The following is a 27,765-nucleotide window of genomic DNA, read 5'->3' on the forward strand; positions in this document are numbered from 1 at the left end:
CCTTAATTTTTTCCTGGAGTTAACAACGCACTTCGAAGTGATTTATTACCCGATGAAGGAGAAACAAATCCCCCAAAACGCGTTAAATAAAATCACCATTATTTTTTTTCCTGGAGTTAACGCGTTTCGAAGTGATTTTGACCTGATGGAGAAAAATTTCCCTGAAACACGTTGTTAAATAAAATCATTAATTTTTTTCAGGAGTTATCAACACAATTCGGAGTGATTTTGACCTGATGAAAGAGAAGATCTCCCTGAATCGCATTGTTAAATAAAATCAACATTCATTTTTTCCGTGGACTTAACTTCGCGTTTCGGAGAGATTTTGACCTGAAGGAGAAAGAACCCTCTGAAATGCGTTAAATAAAATCTCACCATTATTATTTTCCTGGGTTTAACACGTTTTGGAGAGTTGTTTTTCCTTCATCAGATCAAAAATCACTCCTAAACGCGTTGTTAACTCCAGGTAAAAAATTAATAGTGATTTTAACAACGCGATTCGGAGTGATTTTAACCAGATGGAGAAAGAACTCCCTGAAACGCGTTAAATAAAAACCCATTATTTTTTTCCTGGGGATAACGCGTTTTGGAGAGTTCTTTCTTTTTTATTAGGGCAAAATCACTCCTAAACGCGTTGTTAACTCCAGGTAAAAAATTAATGGTGATTTTAACAACGCGTTTCAGAGTGATCCAAACCTGATGAAGGAGAAAGAACTCCCCGAAACGTGTTAAAATCCCCATTCATTTCTCATGGAGTTTCCTTCTATTCATGGCAGCGTGGCATTAACTCTTCCTGCACCATTCCAAAATCTACCTACAAGTGGGACTTGCAGCAGCTGTGTTATATGCCAGTACAGTGGTTGTGACTGTCACAACCCACCAAGGTGACCCTCATTCATCACCCGGGTGTAATGCCTGCCTGGATCAACAGAATCAGATGGGATGTAATGGACAGGCTAGAGTGAAGCCACTCACCAAGCAGGACCCCCAGAACCCTGAAACCCTTTAACCCCTATACAGGGATTTGGAATTACACAGGGCCCTGGAGATCACTACCTGTGGAAGGCTGCAGTCCGAGAGAGTAGTCGTCAGGCAGGGTCAAACCAGGAATAGCAGAACAGGGACAGAATCGGCAGGCAAGGACGTAATCAGAAAACGTAGCAGAGGTCAAATCCGGATTGGCAGCGAGGTACAAAAACAGCAGGCAGAAGGGTAGTCAGAAAACACACAGAAGTCAGCACACAGGAGTCACAAAACAGAATAGGGCGGACCAGGAGCCGGAAATCAGAACTACCTCTGGCAGAGGTCAGCAGACAGGAGGGGAACTAAGAAGGGTGTGGTGTCTTCCCATTGGCTGTAGCTGAACGCTGGCAACTTCAGCTGGAAGACACACGCCACCCACAGTCAGCCAGTGGTACTGCAGATCCCAAGATAACCCAGCCCAGTGGATGATCGGAGCCTGCGCCCACCGGTGCCGCTGGCATCGACTCCTCTCCCATCACCAGCACCATCCACGGCAGGAACACGGAGTCGCCTGGCGATCGGAGCAGAAGTCGCTGGAGCGGACTCCGGTGGTGACATAACACCGGGTAAGACCCTTTTTGCACTTCTCTGTCTTCCAGCTTTTATTACAAGAGGAATAAATAAGAATTTTCTGAATTGATGAAGAAAATAAATCTATAAGTGAAATTGTATAGGAAATACAAGCATTTACCAAAACAAAACTATGAGCAAAGCTAAAAGAAAAAAACCCCCTAGAGATTGAGCCCATAAAATGGTATTTCACGCATAACTCCAGCTCAAAAAGCCTTGAAATGTCCATATTCTCATAAAGTCACCTTTATCTGCATTGTTATTTTTTTCTCTTTTACAGCGGAGGGGTTTTGTTCCACTCTTTTTTTTTTTTTCTCACCCATCATAAGGCATCCTTTGTCTGGTATGTGGCCCCATTCCAGATTCACAGTGCACAAGGCTCTGGCTCACAAAGATGAGAAACAAATGGTGAAATTCACCATCTGATCGCATTCTCGAATCCGTACGGAGCGTTACAATCTCACTGCGCTCTACCACACACTGGGTGACATTTACACTCTTTCCTGTCTGCTTAAATTTATGCTTAAATTTACATATGTAGACTTCTTTTTTATTCTGCGTGCCGGGTGACACTTCAGAGTTATGCCTGTTGTATCTTCAAGGAAATCTGTCATTAAATGTTACCCCATTAAAGTGGTCCTACTATACTTCAGGTCATGTGAGGACCTTTCTAAATTTACATGTCCAGGGTGTTCATTTTTAACCAAACATGAAAGCCTATAGGATTGACAAACCCAAAGGGGACCACTATTGTTGGGATTTAGGTCTCAGCTATCAGATATTCATCATTTATTCTGGCTTCCAACCGCATCATTCCACTGAAACTGCCCTAACTAAAGTCACCAATGCCCTACTAACCGCCAAAGCCAAGCGACACTACTATCCTCCTCCTCCTGGACCTGTCCTTTGCCTTTGACACAGTAGACCATTCCCTCCTATTACAGATTCTCTCATCTCTGGGCATCACAGACTTGGCCCTATCTTGGATCTCTTCATACGTAACCGATCGGACATTCAGCGTCTCCCACTCACATACCACCTTCTCATCTCGCCCCCTATTTGTTGGTCACCCCCAAGGTTGTGTTCTTGGACCCCTTCTCTTTTACAGCTACCGCTTCGGCCTGGGGCAGCTCAGAGTCCCACGGCTTTCAGTACCATCTCTACGCTGATGATACGCAGATCTACCTCTCTGGACCTGATATCACCTCCATACTAATGAAAATCCCACAGTGTCTGTCCGCTATGTCATCCTTCTTCTCTGCACGATTCCTAAAGCTTAACATGGACAAAACTGAATTCATTGTCTTTCCTCCTCCTGTCTCAACCCCTCCAACAAGTCTATCCATCAAAGTTGATGGCTGATTACTCTCCCCAGTCTTACAAGCTTGTTGCCTCGGAGTAACGCTAGACTCTGCTCTATCCTTCAAGCCCTTTTCACTTCCTGCCAACTACAACTCAAAAATACCTCTGGATTCATGCATTCCTTAACCAAGAATAAGCAAAAACACTAGTGTATGCGCTCATCATTTCCCGCCTCAACTACTGCAACCTCCTGCTCTGTGGCCTCCCTTCCAACACTCTCGAACCCTTACAATCTATCTTAAACTCTGCTGCCCGATTAATCCACCTGTCCCCTCGCTATTCCCCAGCCTCACCACTCTGCCAATCCCTTCACTGGCTTCCCATTGCCCAAAGATTTCAGTTCAAAACATTAACCATGACATACAAAGCCATCCACAACCTGTCTCCTCCATACATCTGTGACCTAGTCTCCTGGTACCTACCTGCACGCAACCTTAGATCCTCACAAGATCTCCTTCTCTTCTCCCCACTTATCTCCTCTTCCCACAATCGCGTACAAGATTTCTCCCGTGCCTCCCCCATACTCTGGAACGCTCTACCCCAACATATCAGACTCTCACCTACTGGGGAAAGCTTCAACAGGACTCTAAAGACCCACCTCTTCCAACAAGCCTATAACCTGCAGTGAACCTCAGACCAGTACACCACTGTGCAACCAGCTCTACCCTCACCTACTGTATCCTCACCCATCACGCCTCAGTCCACTGTAGCACCGCACAACCAGCTATACCCTCACCTACCGTACCCTCACTCATCAGTCCACTGTAGCATCGCACGACAAGCTGTGCCCTCACCTACTGTAACCTCACCCATCACACCTCAGTCCACTGTAGCGCTGCAAAACCAGCTCTACCCTCACCTACTGTACCCTTATCAATCATGCCTCAGTCCACTGTATCGCAGCACGACCAGCTATGCCCTCACCTACCGTACCTTCACTCATCAGTCCACTGTAGCATCGCACGACCAGCTATTCCCTCACCTACTGTACCCTCACTCAACACGCCTTAGTCCACTGTAGCGCCGCACGACCAGCTATTACCACACCTACCATGCCCTCACCCATCAGTCCATTCTAGCACCGCACGTCCAGCTATGCCCTCACCCATCAGTCCATTCTAGCACCACACGTCCAGCTATGCCCTCACCTACCATGCCCTCACCCATCAGTCCATTCTAGCACCACACGTCCAGCTATGCCCTCACCTACCATGCCCTCACCCATCAGTCCATTCTAGCACCACACGTCCAGCTATGCCCTCACCTACCATGCCGTCACCTATCACTCCATTGTAGCACTGAACGACCAGCTATGCCCTCACCTACCATGCCCTCACCCATTACTCCATTGTAGCACCGCACAACCAGCTATGCCCTCACCTATCACTCCATTGTAGCACCGCACAACCAGCTATGCCCTCACCTACCATGCCATCACCCATTAATCCATTGTAGCACTGAACGACCAGCTCTGCCCTCACCTACCATACCCTCACCCATCCCCCTCAGTCCACTGCAGCGCCGCACGACCAGCTCTGCCCTCACCTACTGTATCCTCACCCATCCCCTGTAGACTGAGAGCCCTCTTTCCTCCTTTTTCCTCCTCTGTTTTTGTACTGTTCATGATTGTTGTACCTGTTTTTTATGTATACCCCTTTCACTTGTAAAGTGCCATAATATACATGGTGCTATAATAATAAATAATTTATCCAGTGGGTAGGTAAAAAGTTTTGATTGTGGGGGAAGCATTGTAATAAATGTATAACATAACTGTACCCTACAAAAAAAAAATGCCTGTATATCACGGGTCAAACACAGCTTGTATCCTCCCTTACACAAATATTTTTTTTTTGTTTTAGGCGCATTTATTATGAGTAGACCTATTATCTAAAACAAATATGTCACAGACACCAAAGCAAATTGCTATTTTTCTTTCTTTTTTTTTTCTCACAACCAAAAACCTGACCCTGTTACAGCCGTAATAAATCTGCATAAACGTTGGCAAGTGGCATTTAAAGGTCACTGAAACAAAAGTCATGTGATTCTTCTGTCAAAAGTGAGAAAATGTGTCCCTGTACGTCTATGTTTTGTCTAACCGAATACGAACCTGGCACAAAGTCAGACGTTTCTTATCGTTAACAGTTTTGGTTTTTTTTCTTTCCACATTCTTGTTTTCCAAAGCTTGACAATTAAATGTTACTGCCGCTTTAAGGGTTATATTCAAGGTTCTCCTAAATCCTAATCCATCTAGTAATGCAGAGATTTAGGGTAAGGGGGGAAAAAAACAGCAAAAAAAACCAAAAGGCTGCATTACTTGGCAGGTTTATCATTCTGAGGGCAAAGAAGCTGGGAGAGAGGTACTGGCAGTTAAACTGGTTGTTTACCAACTGCCTAAATACAATTTCACTAGGCGCCACTTTTCAAATCTGAGGAGCCCATCTCAACATGAAGAGACCTGCTTGAAGGTCTTACTCCGAGATTATGGTGTGGGGTGGTATAGCGTACGATAGACGGACCTCCAGTCTTGTTCCAGGTATACTAACATCTCAGCGGTATACTGATTTAATGGTAAAACCTGTGCAACGACCGTTTCTTCAAAGCGTCCCAGAAGCACTTTCTCAAAAAGACAACCCCATGCTGAGTACTACATGGCGATATGTTCTGTGGAGGGAGTTACCATATCTGTCACCAGAACATCCTGCGTGATGCCACTGCATGGCATGTACCACTAAAATTCTCCATAGTAGTTGAACAAAAGCTTCTATCTAAGGTAATGATGATGACTGCACAGCTCCTGTCACAGCTATAATATAAGAAGCCACTATCAGTAGGGGGACAAAAGCTTCTATCAAAGGTAATGATGATGACTGCACAGCTCCTGTCACACAGCTATAAGAAACCACTTCTATCAAAGGTAATGATGATGACTGCACAGCTCCTGTCACACAGCTATAATATAAGAAGCCACAATCAGTAAGGGGAGACAAAAGCTCCTATCAAAGGTAAGGATGATGACTGCACAGCCCCTGTCACACAGTTGTAATATAAGAACCCACAATCAGTAGGGAGAGAAAAGCTCCTATCAAAGGTAATGATGATGACTGCACAGCTCCTGTCACACAGCTATAATATAAGAAGCCAAAATCAGTAGGGGGACAAAAGCTCCTATCAAAGGTAATGATGATGACTGCGCAGCTCTTGTCATTAAGTTTTACTATAAGACCTCCCTGTATACTGATAATGTATAAGTTTATTAAGGAGGCTATAGCAGAAAGGATAATCATAAAGTCATCCCAGGAGATAGAGATGTGACTGGCTCTTGCTGGTCATGGGATGATGCTCTGATAGGATTCATACCCAAGCACAGAGGAAAAAGATGCAGGAGGAGAGCTAGGATGGATGATGAAAAGAAGAACACAGAAGGTTCACCTTCATGTAAATAATAGCACTGTATGTAAGTGAAGTGCAGAGTGTGACAATCAGATGGAGAGAGCGAGAGAGAGCGAGAGAGAGAGAGCGCGAGAGAGAGCGAGAGAGAGCAAGCGAGAGAGCGAGAGAAAGAACAAGAGAGAGAGAGCGAGAGAGAAAAAGCGAGAGAGCGAGAGAGAGAAAAAGCGAGAAAGCAAGAGAGCGAGAGAGAGCAAGAGAGAGCAAGAGAGCGAGAGAGAAAGAGAGCGAGACAGAGCAAAAGAGCGAGAGAAAGAACAAGAGAGAGCGAGAGAGAGCGAGAGAGAGACAGAGCAAGAGAGAGCGAAAGAGAGCGAGAGAGAGAGCGAGAGCAAGAGAGAGCAAGAGAGAGAGAGCGAGAGAGAGAGAGCGAGAGAAAGAGAGCGAGAAAGAGAGCGAGAAAGAGAGCGAGAGCAAGAGAGAGCGAGAGAAAGAGAGCGAGAGAGAGCGAGAGCAAGAGAGAGCAAGAGAGAGAGCAAGAGAGAAAGAGAGAGAGAGCGAGAGAGCGAGCAAGAGAGAAAGACCAAGAGAGAAAGACCAAGAGAGAGTGAGAAAGAGAGCAAAAGAGAGTGAGAAAGAGAGCAAAAGAGAGTGAGAAAGAGAGCGAGAGCAAGAGAGAGAGCAAGAGAGAAAGAACGAGAGAGAGATAGTGAGAGAGAGCGAGAGAGAGTGCGAAAGAGAGAGAAAGAGAGAAAAAGCAAAAGAGAAGGAGCGAGAGAGAAAGAGCGAGAGAGAAAGAGCCAGAGAGAAAGAGCCAGAGAGAAAGAGCCAGAGAGAAAGAGCCAGAGAGAGAGCGCAAGAGAGAAAGAGCAAAAGAAAAAGAGCAAAGAGAAAGAGCGAGAGAGAGCAAGACAGAAAGCAAGACAGAGCGAGAGAGCGCGCGAGAGAAAGCGCGAGAGAGCGAGAGAGAAAGAGTAAAAGAAAAAGAGCAAAAGAAAAAGAGCAAAAGAAAAAGAGCAAGAAAGAGTTAGAGAAGAGCAAGAGAGGGAAGCGAGAGAGCGTGTGAGAGAGCATGAGAGCGAGAGAGCGCAAGAGAGCACAGGAGAGTGCGAGAGAGTGAGAGAGCAACAGAGAGCGAGGCAGGCAAAATTTCCATCCAAGCACAAGCAGCTGTCAAGTGACATCTTCCATTAAGGCTGCACGCAAATTATAGTAATGCTATAGATTACACTGTGGCTTGCGGTTGGCTTATTAAATTTTTTTTCAATATTTTATTAAGTGAATAAACTACAAAAATGTTAAAATTTGCAAAACACAAAAGCCTACTGAATTTAATTGTGCAGATGTTCCCTAAATTGCAACCACTGGCAGCATCTAAACACAAAAAAAATATTTTGCTCTTTTACAAACTCTGGTCAAACTTGCTAGGGAAAGTCAAGCTTAACAGCAGGACATACAACCGCAGAACACAAGACAATAAAACGGCTTTCAACGCTTGACAAAAAGCACCACACAAGGCATTAATAGGCTTACCCTCCTGCATTGCTCTCACCAGTGTGGGAGATGTTTAGACTAATAAGAGGGAATATTTGGTAGTTGTCTTTGGTTACAAAACATTGTAGCTACATTCACTAAGTTATTAAGGGGATTTGCACATTTGGACATTCTCTCTCCCCCCCCCCCCATTAATTTTCTATCCTCCATATGGAGAAAAGGGGCATCTCTCCCATGGGACATCTAGGTTACCTAGTGCCAGAATATACTGTTTATCTGAAGGCAGCTGTTTCAGCTCACAGTGCATTAGTGCAACAGACAACAATGGACATTTTTCTGTTCTCAGACCTGCACAGATTTTGCGGGCAGTGGGTTGCCACCGCTCCGAGGACAGAGGAGACCACCGTCCAGGAGGCCATTGACTTCTATGAACAGCAGACGTGTGCTGGACGTCCAGAATTCCAAGTCTGCTGCCCTCTATAGAGGAGGTCAATGAGCTCTTGGAAGGCGATATATCCTAACGAATGGCTGTCCATCAAAAAAACATCATGTTTTATATCACATCTGTCCTGTCCATTCCTGGCTCCAATTCAAAGGGGTCTGTTAATAGACTGTCGGTCCTAGACTGGAACAGGAATACAGCCAGCTGTTCTTTTTTTGGGATCTCCCCCAAAAAAATCAAGAAAAAAAAAAATAAGAATGGATCAGATTGAGACAGATGTAGATATTGCCTTGTTGGCTAATGTTTGTAGACCGAACAGGTCTGGTTCTAATGTCTCTAACCTTGCAAGTCATGGGAATTTCACTGCGGACCCATAAAATGGGATGGTGCCGTCAAGAATGAATTGTCTCCATTCAGGACCCTCCAATATGAGCCAAAGGAGAAGGCTGCTTAATGAAAAGTTGCCCACCGTGTAATGTCCCATCAATATGTCTGGCTAGCCACAGCGTCCACTGGCTGAAAAGAAGGGAATTTTGTTTACTTACCGTAAATTCCTTTTCTTCTAGCTCCAATTGGGAGACCCAGACAATTGGGTGTATAGCTATTGCCTCCGGAGGCCACACAAAGTATTACACTTAAAAGTGTAAGGCCCCTCCCCTTCTGGCTATACACCCCCAGTGGGATCACTGGCTCACCAGTTTTAGTGCCAAAGCAAGAAGGAGGAAAGCCAATAACTGGTTTAAAGACCAATTCAATCCGAGGAAACATCGGAGAACTGAACCATACCACATTAACAACATGTGTACCCGAAAAAACAGAAAAACCCCGAGAAAACAGGGCGGGTGCTGGGTCTCCCAATTGGAGCTAGAAGAAAAGGAATTTACGGTAAGTAAACAAAATTCCCTTCTTCTTTTTCGCTCCTAATTGGGAGACCCAGACAATTGGGACGTCCAAAAGCAGTCCCTGGGTGGGTAAAAGAATACCTCGTGATAGGGCCGTCAAACAGCCCTTTCCTACAGGTGGGCAATCGCCGCCTGAAGGACTTATCTACCTAGGCTGGCGTCTGCCGAAGCGTAGGTATGCACCTGAAAATGCTTGGTAAAAGTATGCAGACTCAATCAGGTAGGTGCCTGACACACCTGCTGAGCCGTAGCCTGGTGCCGTAATGCCTAGGATGCACCCACGGCTCTGGTAGAATGGGCCTTCAGCCTTGAGAGAACCAGAAGCCCAGAAGAACTGTAGGTTTCAAGAATTGGTTCCTCGATCCCCCGAGCCAGGGTGGATTCAGAAGCTTGCGACTGTTTACGCCGACCAGCGAAAAGGACAAAGAGTGCATCCGGGTGGCGCAGGAGCGCCATGCGGGAAGTAGAACCTGAGTGCTCTCACCAGAACCAACAGATGCAAATCCTTCTGAAATTGATGGACTGGACGAGGACACAAAGAAGGTGAGGTGATATCTTGATTGATATGAAAGTGGGATACCACCTTAGGGAGAAATTCCGGAATCGGACGCAGAACTACCCTGTCCTGGTGAAGGACCAGGAAGGGAGATTTGTATGAGAGCGTTGTTAGCTCGGAAACTCTCCTAAGAGACGAGACCGTTAGTAGAAGGCCACTTCCCGAGAAAAGCGGGAAGGGAGACCTCTTTCAAAGGCTCGAAAGGCGGCATCTGGAGAGCAATTAGAACCTTGTTCAGATCCCAGGGCTCTAACGGCCGCCTGTACGGAGTGCTGAGAAGACAAACTCCCAGTAGGAACGTGCGTACCTGAGGAAGTCGTTTCTGAAAAAATACAGATAGCGCTGAGACTTGTCCCTAAAGGGAACTGAGCGACAACCCTTTTTCCAACCTAGATTGCAGGAAGGAAGGAAACATAGACGATGCAACCGGCCAGGGAGAAACACCCTGCGCCGAGCACCGAGATAAGAATATCTTCCACGTCCTGTGGTCAATCTTGGCGGACGTTGGTATGCTAGCCTGTCTCATGGTGGCAACCACGTCCTGAGGTAATCCTGACGACACTAGGTTCCAGGACTCAAAGCCACACCATCAGGTTGAGGGCCGTAGAATTCAAATGGAAGAATGGCCCCTGAGACAGCCAGTCTGATTGGTCTGGTAGTGCCTCCGGTTAGCCTACCGTGAGGCACCACAGAACCGGGAACCACAACATCCTCGGCCAATCTGTAGCGACGAGGATGGCGCGGCCGCAGTCAGTCCTGATCTAACGCAGCACTCTGGGCAACAATGCCAGAGGTGGCACATAAGGTAGCTGGAACTGCGACCAATGCTGAACTAAGGCGTCTGCCGCCAGAGCTCGATGATTGTGAAACCGTGCCAAGAAGCTGGCACATTGTTGTTGTGCCGTGACGCCATTAGATCGACGTCCGGCCTCTGTCAGCGGCGCCAGATCTCCTGAAACCCGTCCGGGTGAAGAGACCATACCCTTTCGGTCACACCCCGGCGACTTAGGAAGTCAGCTTCCTAGTTTTCCACGCCTGGGATGTGAACTGTGGATATGGTGGATGCCGTGTCTTCCACCCACATCAGAACCTGCCGGACTTCCTGGAAGGCTTGCCGGTTGCGCATTCTTCCTTGGTGGTTGATGTATGCCACCGCTGTGGAGTTGTCCGACTGAAGTCGGATTTGCTTGCTTTCCAGCTGCTGTTGGAAGGTTTGTAGGGCAAGATACACTGCTCTGTGTTCAAGAACATTGATCTGAAGGGTGGACTCTTGCTGAGTCCCCGTACCCTGAGCGCTGTGGTGGAGAAAAACTGCTCCCCACCCTGATAGACTCGCGTCTGTCGTAACTATCGCCCAGGATGGGGATAGGAAGGACCTTCTTTTTGACCATGAGGTGGGAAGAAGCCACCACCGTAGAGATTCCTTGGCCGCCTGAGAAAGAAGGACGACTCTGTTGAGGGAGGTCGACTCCCCGTCCCATTGGCGGAGAATGTCACATTGTAGTGGACGCAGATGAAACTGCGCGAGAAGAACTGCCTCCATTGCTACCATCTTACGTAGGAAGTGCATGAGGCGTCTTAATGTGTGCGACTGGTTCTTAAAGAAGAGATTGCAGCCCGTAGTGAATGCTGTTTGTCTAGCGGAAGCTTCACTATCGCTGAGAGAGTATGAAACTCTATGCCTAGATATGTTAGCGATAGGGTCGGAGTCGGATCTGACTTTAAAAAGTTGATGATCCACCCAAAACTCTAGAGAGTCTCCAGCGCAACGTTCGGGCAGTGTTGGCATGTTTCCTAAGAGAGTGCCTTGACAAGTAGATCGTCTAAATATGGGATCACAGAGTGACCCTGAGAGTGCAGGACTGTGACTACTGCTGCCCTGACCTTGGCGAAGACCAGTGGGACTGTCGCTAGCCGGAAGGTAGAGCTACGAACAGAAGGTGTTCGTCTCCTATAACGAAGCGTAGAAACGCTAGTGCTCTGGATCAATCGGCACGTGTGGATAAGCATCCTTGATGCCTAATGATGCTAGGAAATCTCCTTGGGACATTGAGGCTATGACATGGCGGAGGGATTCCATCCGGAACCGCCTGGTGTCCACGAGCTTGCTGAGCAGTTTTAGATCCAAAACGGGATGGAACGGCCCGTTCTTATAGGCACCGCAAATAATTTGGGGTAAAAACCGTGACCTTGTTCCTGAAGAGGAACGGGGGTCATCACTCTTTCTGCCTATAGAGTGCACCCTGTTTGCAGAAGAGCAGCGGCTCGGCCGGGAGGTGGAGAAATTCTGAAGAATCGAGTTGGAGGACGAGAAGTGAGCTCTATCCTGTACCCGTGAGATAGAATGTCTCACAACCGACGGTCATTGACCTATGGCAGCTAAATATCGCCAAGGCGGGAGAGCCTGCTACCGACCGAGGATGCGGAGAGAGGAGGCCGCAAGTCATGAGGAAGCCGCCTTGGAAGCGGGTTTTCAGACTGTCTCTTTTTTGGGCGTGACTGAGCCCGCCAAGAATCTGAGCTCCTCTGATCCTTTTGAGTCCACATTGGACGAGGAAAAATGGGACCTGCCCGAGCCTCGAAAAGACCGAAACCCCGACTGCCTCCTGCTCTGTTGGGGTTTGTTGTGTCCGGGCTGAGGAAAGGATGAATCCTTACCCCTGGACTGTTTAATGGTTACATGCAAACGCTCACCAAACAGTCGGTCAGCAGAAAAAGGCAACTGGTTAAGCACCCTTTTTTGGAAGCAGAATCTGCCTTCCATTCACTTAACGAGCAGACCAGGCTCTGCTTAAAAACACGGAGTAGCGGAGGCTACTGCCGCACGGTTCGCAGAGTCTAGGGCAACCTGAATCGCGTAAGAAACAAATGCAGACATTTGAGAGGTTAAGGATGCCACCTGCGGCACAGATGTACGTGTAACCGTGTCAATCTGTGTAAGACAAGCTGAAATAGCTTGGAATGCCTCAAGGGTGAGAATGCTGGAGCCAACGGTGCTCCGACAGCCTCATAGATGGATTTAGACCAGAGATCCATCTGTCTGTCAGTGGCATCTTTAAGTGCAGCTCCATCTCCCACTGCAACTATGGATCTAGCTACAAGCCTGGAGATTGGAGGATGCCGCTTGGGACACTGGGTCCAGTCCTTGACCACGTCAGGGGGCAGGGATAACGTGTATCCTAAGCCGTTTGGAGAAGCGCATATCTGGATAAGTGTGGTGTTCCTGGACTGCCTCTCTGAAGGCAGAGTGGTCCAGAAAAATACGTGAAGCTGACTCCTCCACTGGAGGAGCTGGGTGAGAAATAACCAACATTCTATTGATGGACGCTATAAGATTATTCACTATGGCGTCACCATTAGGTGTATCCAGATTGAGAGCGGTCTCAGGATCAGAATCCTGAGCCGCTACTTCCGCCTCAGTACACAGAGAGTCCTTCTGCTAGGACCCTGATGAAACCGAGGGCCGCTCATAGTGAGCCCGCTTAGGCTGTCTGGGACTGACGTCTGTGCAGAGCCGTGACTCTGGGATGCGTGTGACATTCCCGGAGCTGTAAGTTGTTCACACTGAGGGGGGCCATGGATCAATGATTCAACAGTGCCCATGTTGTGAGAGACATGTCCGGACTGCTAGGCTTCTAGTATCATAGCCATAGTCTCAGAAAATCTGTCAGTAAATACTGCAGACACCGTCCTCATCCTCTGGCCATTAGCAGAGACTCCGGCTGAGTTGGATACAATGGGGGTCTATGTAACCTGCCGGCCGTATAGCCGTACATGCTGTACCGGCTGCATAGAAAAACATGTGGTTCTGCACCTTTGTTTTACACAGAGAATATGCTGATAACTCCTCCGCACAATCCAGGAGGGTATATACAACGTGCGACCAAACAGTGCAATGTATATAGTACAAGCATATCTATAAGTGCACTTCTGCACTAGTGGGGTTAGCACCACAGGTGCTGCTTAACGCCTGTTGCAGCGATTGTGTGACTATCAGAATGCCAGGGTCTTCCACACTTGTCTCTGTATCGTACAGAAACTGACACTAATGGCTGCCGGCGTCCTGTGTAGAGAAGGAAGCCGTGGGCGTGCCTGAGAAAGTGCGGGAATCCGGTTTCACAGTGCACACAGTGAGAGGGGTGGAGTATGCAAAACCTACTCCAGCTCTCAGCGCTGCTGTGCTATGCAGCGTCACGCCCCTACCCTGACTGTCAGGCCTGTGGGCGGTAACGAAGGGAGACTAGGCCCAGAAGCCGGGGACTCGAGTTAATAAGCGCGGCCGGCATATCAGTGCTGGCCGGCGCGGAAGTCCCCGGCGCACCACAAATCCCAGCGGCGCCTTCAATAAAAACGGCAGCGGCGGTTAGCGCGGTAGTCACCCAATACACTAACACACCCAGCAACGCTGTGGTGTGCGATGGCACTAGTGCGGACAGCGCCGCTGTCCCTGGCGCACTAACACACCCAGCAGTGCTGCCGTGTGTCTGCGCGGTCCCCACAGGGACACCGAGTACCTCCATGTAGCAGGGCCATGTCCCTGAAGATACTCCGCTCCATGTCCAGCAGATACCAGGGGCTGTGGATGGAGCACGGTCTCTGTGCCTGGAGACCGATAGAATCCCACTTCACCCAGAGCCCTGTAAAAAGGGATGGGGAAGGAAGCAGCATGTGGGCTCCAGCCTCCGTACCCGCAATGGGTACCTCAACCTTAACAAACACCTCCGACATGAAGTGGGGTGAGAAGGGAGCATGCTGGGAGCCCTGTATGGGCCCTCTTTTCTTCCATCCGACATAGTCAGCAGCTGCTGCTGACTAAACAGTGGAGCTATGCGTGGATGTGTTGCCTCCTTCGCACAAAGCACAAAACTGGTGAGCCAGTGATCCCACTGGGGGTGTATAGCCAGAAGGGGAGGGGCCTTACACTTTTAAGTGTAATACTTTGTGTGGCCTCCGGAGGCAATAGCTATACACCCAATTGTCTGGGTCTCCCAATTAGGAGCGAAAAAGAAAAAAGCATTTTGCCATTGTCCACGGGCGCTGGAACCATGACCACTCCAATATTAACTGGAAGAAAGGTCACCACCTTTATGTTGCCCTCCTGGAGTCCCCCGAGTGATATACACAGGCGCAGGAGTCCGCGGTATTTATTAGCTGTTGGGGGAACACAGCTCACCCCCACCCCCCGGCTGCTGAATGATAGTGATAGTGTGGATAGAGAGAAAACCAACAGGGAGAAAGTGGTCGGTCAAAAACGGGGGGCAGATATCTCAGCTCATGAATGAGCCCCATTCTTACAGTGTAAGGTGAGTGATATAAGTAATAATGTGTAAATGTCACAAAAACAAAACAGACCGTGCTGAAATCACTGGATAAAAAGAAACAGTGAGCGCCAGTGGCTGAATTCACCAGATCACAATCTGGCACAAATCTACTGATCACTCATTTATTGTTTCCAAATAATCGTCAGATGGAGGGAGCACGATTGGACATTCCAGCCAACCATTGTGTATTACAAGCACCTAAAAGATCTCTCCACAGTGCTGCACCGCCCTACATCTCCTCCTCATCTCTGTCTACCACCCTACCCGTCCTCTCCACAGTGCTGCACTGCCCTACATCTCCTCCTCATCTCTGTCTATCACCCTAACCGTCCTCTCCACAGTGCTGCACCGCCCTACATCTCCTCCTCATCTCTGTCTACCACGCTATCCGTCCTCTCCACAGTGCTGCACTGCCCTACATCTCCTCCTCATCTCTGTCTACCACGCTATCCGTCCTCTCCACAGTGCTGCACTGCCCTACATCTCCTCCTCATCTCTGTCTACCACGCTATCCGTCCTCTCCACAGTGCTGCACTGCCCTACATCTCCTCCTCATCTCTGTCTACCACCCTACCCATCCTCTCCACAGTGCTGCACTGCCCTACATCTCCTCCTCATCTCTGTCTATCACCCTACCCGTCCTCTCCACAGTGCTGCACCGCCCTACATCTCCTCCTCATCTCTGTCTACCACCCTACCCGTCCTCTCCACAGTGCTGCACCGCCCTACATCTCCTCCTCATCTTTCTACTACCCTACCCATCCTCTCCACAGTGCTGCACCGCCCTACATCTCCTCCTCATCTCTGTTTACCACCCTACCCGTCCTCTCCACAGTGCTGCACTGCCCTACATCTCCTCCTCATCTTTCTACTACCCTACCCATCCTCTCCACAGTGCTGCACCGCCCTACATCTCCTCCTCATCTCTGTTTACCACCCTACCCGTCCTCTCCACAGTGCTGCACTGCTCTACATCTCCTCCTCAGCTTTGTCTATCACCCTACCCATCCTCTCCACAGTGCTGCACTGCCCTACATCTCCTCCTCATCTCTGTCTACCACCCTACCCATCCTCTCCACAGTGCTGCACTGCCCTACATCTCCTCCTCATCTTTGTCTATCACCCTACCTGTCCTCTCCACAATGCTGCACTGCCCTACATCTCCTCCTCATCTCTGTCTACCACTCTACCCGTCCTCTACACAGTGCTGCACCGCCCTACATCTCCTCCTCATCTCTGTCTACCACTCTACCCATCCTCTCCACAGTGCTGCACCACCCTACATCTCCTCCTCATCTCTGTCTACCACTCTACCCATCCTCTCCACAGTGCTGCACCACTCTACATCTCCTCCCTCAGCTCTGTCTACCACACTACCTATGTTCTCCATAATGATCTATGAATAACATTCTCTATAATTCGAACTTCCTGCTCTCGTCTTCAGGACTTCCCTTGTGCTGCGTCAGCTCTCTGGAATACACTATCTAAGACAATCTGTTTAATTTCCTGAATCTGCAGTTTTAAACATGTCATAAATATGCATCATTTTAGTCAGGATATCACCTTGCAAACCTGTTCTAAGTGCAATTTCCTCAGAATTTGGTCCTTTCGAACATATTCCCACACCCTCCATGCCCTCAGTAGCACTTTGTATCTGGAGATATACAGATACTGGCTGGTGACCGGCTCCTGCAGCCTTACATGGATACCCTTATTATAAAGATGGCTGGACCGTACAATACAAGCCCTTTTTACTTCTTGTATCACCCTAATTTATTATAGATTGTAACTCTTGTGAGCAGGGCTCGCACTCCTCTTGTCTCAGTTATATGTTTCTCTGTAATCTCTGACATAGTTTGTCCATGTACCCTCTGATCTATAAAGTGCAGTGTAATATGTAGACACTATGTAAATAAAATAATAATAATGTGAATGGGCAACCTATCTTTAAAGGGAATCTGTCGCCAGGTTTTTGCTCCCCCATCTGAAAGCAGCATAATGTAGTGACAGAGACCCTGATTCCAGCGATGTGTCACTTACTGAGCGGTTTGTTGTCATTTTGATGAAGTAAATGCTTTCTGTGCTGCAGATCTAGAATATGCTGGACTACCTGGCAGTAGGCCAAGTAGTCCTGTAATGATAATCTACTGCTGATTAAACAGTGAAGTTATCAAAATTACACTAAGCAGCCCAGTAAGTGACACATCGCTGGAATCAGGATATCTGCCCCGAAATAACAATAATTGTTATTATGTGAATGGGCAACCTATCGGTGACTGTAGCTTATCTTTAATGGGAATCTGTCACCAGGTTTTTGCTCCCCCATCTGAGAGCAGCATAATGTAGGGGCAGAGACTCTGATTCCAGTGATGTGTCACTTACTGAGCTGTTCTTTTGATAAAATCATTGTTTTTTCTGCTGCAGATCTAGAATATGCTGGACTACCTGGCAGCAGGCCAAGTAGTTCTCTAATGATAATCTACTGCTGATTAAACAGTGAATTTATCGAAATTACACTAAGCAGCCCAGTAAGTAACATACCGCTGGAATCAGGATCTCTGCTATGTTATGCAGCTCTCAGATTAGGTGGCAAAAATCTAGTGACAGATTCTCTTTAAGGCTATGTGCGCACGTGTGCGCTCTGCACCGCACACAAAAGGTCCGCTTCAGAGCGCAGCTGAAAAGCTCCGTTCTGAAGCGCCTGCTGCCTGCAGAATTTGTGCGCTCTGCATGCTGCCTCTCCATATAGACAGCATGCAAAGCGTACGGAAGAAGTGACATGTCACTTCTTAGAACGCACGCTTCGGCGGCAGCCGAAGCGCTGCGCTCTAATACGCCACGTGCGCACGTCTCATGCATAATCTTCATAGATTATGCTGGGGACGCAGGACGCATGCAGTTACGCTGCGGCCTAGATCGCAGCGTAACTGCATGCAATTCGCACACGTGCGCACATAGCCTAAGGCCTCTTTCACACGTCAGTATTTTGCATCAGTGTTTCGTCAGTGTCTCATCAGTATTTGGATGCCAAAACCAGGAGTGTATCCAAAACACAGAACTGGTGTCAGTCTTTCAATTATAGTTCTTCTCTGTAAGTTCCACTCCTGGTTTTGCCATCCAAATACTGATGAGACACTGACGAAACACTGATGTGTGAAAGAGGCCTTAGGCTGGAGTCACACTTGCGAGTGACTTGTGCAAGTCTCGCATTGCATCACCCGGCACAGCCGCACATGGAGCGGTAAGGCTGCTTTCACACATCAGTTTTTTGCCATCAGGCACAATCCGGCGAAAAAACTGATGCGACGGATCTGGCGAAAAAACGGATCAGTTACATCAGTTTTTTCCATCAGTTCCTTCAGTTTTTTGACAGATCCAGTATGATAGTGAGCATGCTCAGTTAAAAATAAAACGGATCCGGCGGCCGGATCCGTTTTTTTTCGCATTACGCCCGATCCGGCGTCCATAGGCTTCCATTCTAAAACAAGCCGGATCCGACGCGATCCGTTTTTTTGCTGGACACAAAAACATTCACTTCAACGTTTCATCCGGCCGCCGGACAAGTAAATTTTGCCGCATCCGGAAAAAAACGGATGAAACATAAGGCTGCCAGGCACAATCCGGCGCTATTGAAAGTCTATGGGGGAAAAAAACGGATCCGGCGGCAACAGACGCCGGATCCGTTTTTTCATGTTTTTGCCGGATTGTGCCTGATGGCAAAAAACTGATGTGTGCAAGCAGCCTAAGCTGCAAGTATTTCTATGGCAGGAGAGTGTGCGGCTGTGCCGGGTGATGCGATGTAAGACTCGCACGAGTTATGCACAAGTGTGACTCCGGCCTAAAGGTGATGTCTGCAGTAAGGCAGCTACTGAGGCCCTTTCACACATCAATTTTTTGCCATCATAATCTGTCCAAATTTGAAAAAAACGGATCCAGCGACTGATGCCGCTGGATCAGTTTAATTCTCATTGACTTGTACTAGCCACGGATTGTGACGGATAGCCTCACTTTTCATCAGTCGTTCGATAAATCCGTCGGACGGAGACAACGTCCACAGTAATGTTTTTTGTGTACGTCGAAAAAACGGACAGCGACGGATCCGTCGACGTCTGTTGTTTGGTAGAATGGAAGCCTATGGGCGCATGATCCGTCGTCATCCGTCAAATGATGGAATCCGGCGATGGATTCCGTTTTTTTTTAACTGAGCATGCTCCAATTATTATATATATTGTATTGTCTCAAATTGTCTGTACATGTCCCCTCTGAATTGTAAAGCACTGCGGGATATGTTAGCGATATAGAAATAAAACTTTATTATTAATATATATATTTAGCCCCCATCTAGTCGGATCCGTCAAAAAACGGATCCGTCGCATCAGATTAGCCACAATCTGCAACGGATCCTTCGAGAAAACGGATTGTGACTGACGGCAAAAAACTGATGTGTGAAAGGGGCCTTAGGCAGGTTTCAACGATCAAATCCATAATGAAACAGAATTAGAAATCTCGCTACATTTCTTATATACATAAGCTACATCTTTATCACATGCCGCCTGCAAGAATTTGGTCCTGGTTATAATCCCATCGGCTGCGTCTTTTGCAATAATTGAGTTAGGGAATTTCATAGAAGGTAATACCCGAGTATTTAGAGCGACTAAACTTTACACAACCCACGAACGGGAATAAGCGGTGCGTAAATTAACGAAACGAGAGCAGTTTTCCTGCGTTGCAAAATATCTGCACTGAGGAATGACGCGGGAATTTCAATCAATCTGTGTAACAACCGGTCACTTTAGAGGAATGTTGACCGGACAGATAAATCAATGTAAACCTGACTACTAAAATAACAAAGTTAAATAGGATGAATGGCTGTGAGTGAAAGGTCGGAGATTTACGATGATGTGGGGGGGGGGGGGGGGTATTGCAGAGATCTATCTGAGCTTAAATTTCTCATAAACCCGACTTGATCAGTATACATGCCTCCTTTCCTGTAAGCATGCACTGGCTGTGAGCTCATCCTGCTCATACATAGATCTGCCCTGACACATAGGATGTCTGAGGATTTATGCTCAGACACACAGAGGGGTGTCCCCGGGCACTGCCTGCTGTGGAGTCGCAGCACACAGCTTCACACCCAGTGACTCCAGGGATAAAGACCCAGCTGTCACACACAGATAGCGGGGCTCAGTGCTCCCTATTAATAGGCCCCCGCGGCTGCGGTGAGGTAACCGTGGTATTTTTGGGATGCGCTTGTCAAGAACAAAGTACATCAAAATCCTGACAACTGCCCCTCTCCCGTCTTTGTTCTTCGGGTAATCAACGTTGAAGCCGCAAAACCGGTGACTCTTTCCAGATCGCGCCCAAGTCCAGTCGTTCTCGGATCCTTTTCATACTAATTTACCATATCAGAGAATTTGCTGTAGCTTGTAACATGAGCGTGTGTATCACTCGTTGCCAAGAGCTGTAAAGATGGCATGGCCCCGAGCATTAGAGCCAAAAAAACACTGTACAAAACGGTGACAATGAGGGTGTGTTTTTTTTTTTTTTGTATTTTTTATTGCACAAGCTTGTTTATGGAAGGATAGGTGTTAAACAGTCCGTCATTGTTCACCAACCCAATACCAAGTATTCTGCCAACATTACCCCCCCCACCGCTCCAGGAGGAAACATAATGAGACAATTCTTCACCCTTCCGCGACCTTTAAGGGTTAGAGGTCAAATACACACAAAAACACAAGGTAATCTCTTCCCTTTGACGACCCTATGGCAAAAGGTCACCGACACATAGGACACATTTTATCGGATGCAATAAGAGGGATTCTGGCCGACGGGCCCATGACACCGGAGGTCAGCAAAGAAATGGAGTAAGGCGCAGGTGTCAGTCTGCAAATAATTGTGCACCTTCCTCAGCGGGCAGGTGCCTGTGATTTTATGCAGGTAATGTCTAAAGATATATTTTTAATACTAGGCTGATATTGTGCACCTTCCTCAGCGGGCAGGTGCCTGTCATTCTATGCAGGTAATGTCAAAAGATATATTTTTAATACTAGGCTGATATTGTGCACCTTCCTCAGCGGGCAGGTGCCTGTCATTCTATGCAGGTAATGTCAAAAGATATATTTTTAATACTAGGCTGATATTGTGCACCTTCCTCAGCCAGCGGGCAGGTGCCTGTCATTCTATGCAGGTAATGTCAAAAGATATATTTTTAATACTAGGCTGATGTTGTGCACCTTCCTCAGCGGGCAGGTGCCTGTCATTTTATTATTATTTATTATTATAGCACCATTTATTCCATGGCGCTTTACAAGTGAAAGAGGGTATACGTACAACAATCATTAACAGTACAAACCAGACTGGTATAGGAGATATATGTTTAATATTAAGATGAAATTGTGCACCTTCCTCAGCGGGCAGGTGCCTGTCATTCTATGCAGGTAATGTCAAAAGATATATTTTTAATACTAGGCTGATATTGTGCACCTTCCTCAGCCAGCGGGCAGGTGCCTGTCATTCTATGCAGGTAATGTCAAAAGATATATTTTTAATACTAGGCTGATGTTGTGCCCCTTCCTCAGCGGGCAGGTGCCTGTCATTTTATTATTATTTATTATTATAGCACCATTTATTCCATGGCGCTTTACAAGTGAAAGAGGGTATACGTACAACAATCATTAACAGTACAAAACAGACTAGTATAGGAGACATATGTTTAATATTAAGCTGAAATTGTGCACCTTCCTCAGCGGGCAGGTGCCTGTCATTTTATGCAGGTAATGTCTAAAGATATATTTTTAATATTAGGCTGATATTGTGCACCTTCCTCAGCGGGCAGGTGCCTGTCATTTTATGCAGGTAATGTCTAAAGATATATGTTTAATATTAGGCTGATATTGTGCACCTTCCTCAGTGGGCAGGTGCCTGTCATTTTATGCAGGTAATGTCTAAAGATATATTTTTAATATTAGGCTGATATTGTGCACCTTCCTCAGTGGGCAGGTGCCTGTCATTTTATGCAGGTAATGTCTAAAGATATATTTTTAATACTAGGCTGATATTATGCACCTTCCTCAGCGGGTAGGGGCCTCTCATTTTATGCAGCTAATGTCTAAAGATATATTTTTAATATTAGGCTGATATTGTGCACCTTCCTCAGCAGGCAGGTGCCTGTCATTTTATTATTATTATTTATTATTATAGCGCCATTTATTCCATGGCGCTTTACAAGTGAAAGAGGGTATACGTACAACAATCATTAACAGTACAAAACAGACTGGTATAGGAGATATATGTTTAATATTAAGCTGAAATTGTGCACCTTCCTCAGCGGGCAGGTGCCTGTCATTCTATGCAGGTAATGTCTAAAGATATATTTTTAATACTAGGCTGATATTGTGCACCTTCCTCAGCAGGCAGGTGCCTGTCATTTTATGCAGCTAATGTCTAAATATATATTTTTAATGCTAGGCTGATATTGTGCACCTTCCTCAGCGAGCAGGTGCCTGTCATTTTATGCAGCTAATATCTAAAGATATATTATTAATATCAGGCTGAAATTGTGCACCTTCCTCAGCAGGCAGGTGCCTTACATTTTATGCAGGTAATGTCTAAAGATATAGTTTTATACTTTCCAAGAAATGTTGCACCTTAAGGAACCAAAGGGTGACATGAATAACTAATCCTTTATATAATATTATTACTGTTGCAAAAAAATGACAGTGTTCACATGGGAAATTCCAATTCCTCCCACCCTTCTGGGCTTCCCAGCGATCGACTGGCAGACTACACACAAATTTATGGCTGTCTGGGTCCCATTCACAGATGACACCAGTGCAGCCATGGAGAAAATCTGCAGAAAAGCCTGAGTATACCATTATATGATGGGATTGTTTACAGATCTCTATATAGATACATAGATATATATCTCTAAACTGTACAATAAAAGTGAGAGGTTGTCTAGGATCGGACCAAGGCAAGTAAGGCTGTAAAATGATAAAATAAGCATTTTTTTTGTTCCACTATTGTCTTTGTTTACTGGGCTGCATCAATGACATTCCATTTACAACAGGTGACTGCTGCAGACAATCAAATCAGTGATTGGCTGCAGCCGTCATATAGATGTGACGTCACTGCTGGAGCCCTGTAGAGCAATGGAAAGGCGGCTCTGGAGCAGCAGCGGTAAAATAATGCTTTTTTTTATCATTATTATAACCATTTCCGTTTTTTGCGTTTTTGTTTTTTTGCTTCCCTTCTTCCCAGAGCCATAACTTTTTTTTTTTTCTGCCCACATATAAGGGTTTGTTTTCTTGCGGGACAAGTTGTACTTTTGAATGACACCGTTCATTTACCACAGAGTCTACTGGAAAACAGGGAGGAAATTCCAGTATACTATGTATGTATGTTTTTTGGGCAATGTTTTTATTGACACCATTTTGGGATAGATGTGACGTTTAGATCGCTTTGTTACAATATTTTTCGTGGTATTGAAGTGACCAAAAAAAAACACCAATTTTTGGCGTTCTTGATTTTTTTTTGTTTACAGTGTTTACCAATCGGATTAAACATGTTTATATTTTGATAGATCGAACGTTTCTGAACATGGCGATACCACTGTGTAATTTTTAATTATTATCATATTTAGTTTTAATGAGGCAAAAAGGGGTGATTGGTTTGAACATTATGGTTTGTTTGGGATTTTTTTTTCATATTTTTTTAAAACTTTTTTTTTTTTTTTACTTTTCAATGTTCTTAATAGTCTCTTTAGGGAACTTGAAGCTGCAATCATCTGATGGCTTCTGCTATACAGTATGTCCACCCATATCCTGTGCACCGCCATTAACTTGAGAACGTCGGCAGCTATAGGCATAGAAGTGGTGTCTAGGTATAGTAAAGTATCCATGCGCTACGCAATGAAACCAACTATAGCGCCACCTGGTGGAAAACAACGGAGTTAGCATTGTTATCTCGAAAACGGAACGAGATAGAGAAAAAAAGTGAATTAAAAAGTTGTAGGGCATCATCAATCCAATACGAATCGACACCTTGCATACAGAAATGCTATGATATGAAACCCATAACCCCCCTAAAACATTGAATGCTGGTCACGCATATGGCGCTCATTTAACTTTGATGCGCAAAGTGACCCCGTCAGCTGCAATGCACATCTGCACTCTGGACAGCATACTGTATCTTGCTGCACGTTGTGCAATATGGTAGGTGACACGTTTGCACAAGCATCTGTGATACGTCATCGTAGTTCCTGCAATGTTGGTGGAGGGGTCGCATACACCTGCTGTTTGATGTGACCTCACAGAAAAAAGTCCAATGGGGTTAGGTCAGGTGAGCGTGGAGGCCCCTCCACACAGCCACCATACCCAATGACTTGTAGGAAGGTCTCCATGAGGTATCGCTTCACATCCGCAGCCTTGTGAGTGTTACACGTTCTAATCATAGCATTTCTGTATGCAAGGTGTCGATTCGTATTGAATTGATGATGTCCTACAACTTTGTAATTCACTTTTTTTTCTATCTCGTTCCGTTTTCGAGATAAAAATGCTAACTCCGTTGTTTTCCACCAGGTGGCGCTATAGGTGGTTTCATTGTGTAGCGCATGGCTAATTTACTATACCTAGACACCACTTCTATGCCTGTAGCTGCCGCCGTTCTCAAGTTAATGGCGGTGGACAGGATATGGGTGGACACACTGTATACAGCAATACACCAGTATATACCATAACATTGCTGCATAGTAAAAATCAGTCTCCTTTGAAGCTCGGCCACAGGCAGGTTACAAAGGAACGCTGCTATGACGAGCACAGAGGACTTTGTCGGGCGCGCCGATGGGAGATTTAAGTGGTGCTCCACCATGTCCGGTGCGTGTTAAATCCTGCTGTCAGAGTTTGACAGCGGGATTCATCAGGCCAACAACCGCGGGCAGATGTCATATTCACCCGCAATTGTTAGCGGCAGGTCCAAACTGTAACATACAGCCATTACCTGCCGAGTATGGAGCACGCTCACCCCTTGAGCTCGCTCCACACACCCAATGCCGACTTGCGCCGTACATGTATAGCAGATGTTGTGAAGGGGTTAGAGCATTACCTGCATTGACACAGTTTGGCCTATTCCAGGACAACCCCTGTAGGTAACTTAGTAAATGGGATAGTCAGGAAGCGCCCATACAAATTAGACTGTCACCTGCTGCTCTCTTTCCTCCTCTGGATGTATACTATATGTACGAAGGCGGGGAGACTGGAGCAGCCACTGATTGGCTGCAAGGATCATGTGACGTCATAATGGTACATGGTCCAGGGAGAGACACCATTGACACTGCTGGAACAGCACCAGCACCGGCGGTGAGTATAAGTTTGATTATTTTAAAAAGGGCAGACATAAAGATTGAGAAGGGGTTGTCCAAATAGTGGAAACCCCTTTAATTTTCCCCAAATCACACTAAGGCCAATTTTACACATCCATGTACTCAGATCACAATGCATGGATTAGCTGGGGGTCTCCTGATCCTCATATATATGCCTGTGAGGCTGTGGAGTCCAAGTCTACAGACCAGTGGCCGATCCGTTCTGCTTGGACTGCGAAACATGGATTTGTGAAGCCGAAATACTGTAGTCTTGCAGCGCTGGGGTCCTGGGTTCAAATCCCACCAAGGACACCATCTGCAAGGAGTTTGTATGTTCTCCCCGTGTTTGCGTGGGTTTCCTCCGAGCACTCCAAAGACATACTGATAGGGACTTTAGATTGTGAGCCCCAATGGGGATAGTGTTCCTGATGTATGTAAAGCGCTGCGGAATATGTTAGCGCTATATAAAATAAAGATTTGATTTTTTTTTTTTAAATATACAAACACTGGGACAGTAAGGGATACTGTGAGATTTCAGCTCTGAAGCCTGCAGGACTGTAAACACAGCTTTGGATAACAGAATTGTAAAGCGCTGCGGAATATGATGGCGCTATAGAAACAAAGATTATTATTATAACAATATAGGACCAGGACAATATAAGCAATCTACTACATAAACGATGTTTTTAAACCTTTAGATTACTGCTATATAAAATACTGCTCCAAGGTAAATCTTACTCAAATCCTTACACTTTCCTGTTCCTAAGAAGAAGAACAGATCTGATCATCATCTGTAAAATTCAGCACCGTCTTATTACATGGGTCACGATGACAGTAAAACGATTTTTTGGGGGGGAAAATATCTGCCAGTATGATGAATTACAGCAATTTAGTTTTGCTAGGAAAATCTGACCCCGTCCGAAACAAATACCTCAAGTCTTTGTGATATTGGATGGATGATCATTGTACTACATAAATTAAGGCTGAAAACGATTATCAGATGCTGTATAAGGGAAGGAAAGCATTGACTGCCAAGACATTGCGTCATCAATCCTGCGAATGTGAATCATGGGTTGGTCTTACCTTTGTATGACAGGTAGACACGTGCTGGTCTGGACGTCCATGTCCTCACGGAGAAGCAGAGAAGCAGCAGGAGTAGAGACGGCAGCGCAGACACCAGCATGTTGCCACAACCCTAAATGCAAGGAGAGATGGACAACGCAAAGTTTATTCCCACAGGAACCTCATAATACGGACACATATCTACTCGCTGCCCTACTTTACATCACCTTTCAGGCCAAATTATAAAAAAAAGGGCGTAAATCAAACAGACCGGACGACTCATAGCAGGATATGAGATTTTATTGCTCTAATAGAGAACAAATTTGTATTTGCTGGAAATGCTGTTATCTAATCTGTCCTGGGTCGTACCGGGAAGTTTCCCTTTCCTTCGAAAATGATGTAGGACATTAGTCAAGCTGATAAAAATAAGCATCCCAGAATCGTCAGCAAAGCAGACAATGAAGAGGAAATCTGTTCATTTGTTCTGTTCCCAGGGCTCATTAAATTATGATCACCTAATGACGGCAGATAGCACGGGCTTACGTATACGTGTCATGTTCCCAGCCCTGTGGGAGCACAAAACGGCGTTTAGGCTAATATATGTAATGTGCTGCAGAAGACGCCGACGTTTTATAAATCATAACTGGCAAGGAGTTTGCTGTAAGAACGTATCTGATAAGATAAATCCCGGAAGCTATTTCCACTGACTGCAAAAAACCCCAAAACATGCACTCTCACCTTCACCATGTGGGCAATTTTTTTCCCCAGTTTATCACTTTTTTGAACAGGGTATCCGTCATGCCCCTTTATTCCTTCCCCTGCCCAACATCCGCCATCGGGGCACAGTCAAGAGGTCCCTACACATGGTCTATTGTTATCTCACGGAAGTCAAACCGAAAGTAGAACAATTCAGCCACCATCCAGTCTAATCACACAGTCTACTTTTATCTCACGGAAGTCCAACCAAAACTAGGAAATTTCAGACACCATCCAGTGCCCTCACACAGTCTACTTTTATGTCACGTAAGTCAAACTGAAAGTAGAAAAATTCAGCCACCATCCAGTCTCCTCACACAGTCTACTTTTATCTCACGGAAGTCCAACCGAAACTAGAAAAATTCAGAGACCATATGGTCACCTCACACTGTCTACTTTTATCTCCCATAGATCCAATTGAAACTAGAAAAATTCAACCACCATCCTGTCCCTTCACACAGTCTACTTTTATGTAACACAAGTCCAACTGAAAGTAGAAAAATTCAGCCACCATCGGGTCCCCTCACATAGTC

At 46.3% G+C, this 27,765-nt stretch overlaps 1 protein-coding gene across 3 annotated transcripts in view; it reads right to left on the reverse strand.

Annotated features, from left to right (window-relative positions):
- Window positions 1–27,765, reverse strand: part of LOC142251459 (semaphorin-3F-like) — a 127,166-nt gene that overhangs the window by 90,364 nt on the left and 9,037 nt on the right. For all 3 annotated transcript variants that reach the window (XM_075324280.1, XM_075324278.1, XM_075324279.1), the window contains one exon: window positions 26,498–26,609. In XM_075324280.1, the coding sequence (XP_075180395.1) occupies window positions 26,498–26,597 (100 nt within the window). In that variant the 5' untranslated portion in view covers window positions 26,598–26,609. The remainder of the gene's footprint in view (window positions 1–26,497; window positions 26,610–27,765) is intronic.

The sequence above is a fragment of the Anomaloglossus baeobatrachus genome, chromosome 9 (genome assembly GCF_048569485.1).
Source record: "Anomaloglossus baeobatrachus isolate aAnoBae1 chromosome 9, aAnoBae1.hap1, whole genome shotgun sequence".
NCBI lineage: Eukaryota > Metazoa > Chordata > Amphibia > Anura > Aromobatidae > Anomaloglossus > Anomaloglossus baeobatrachus.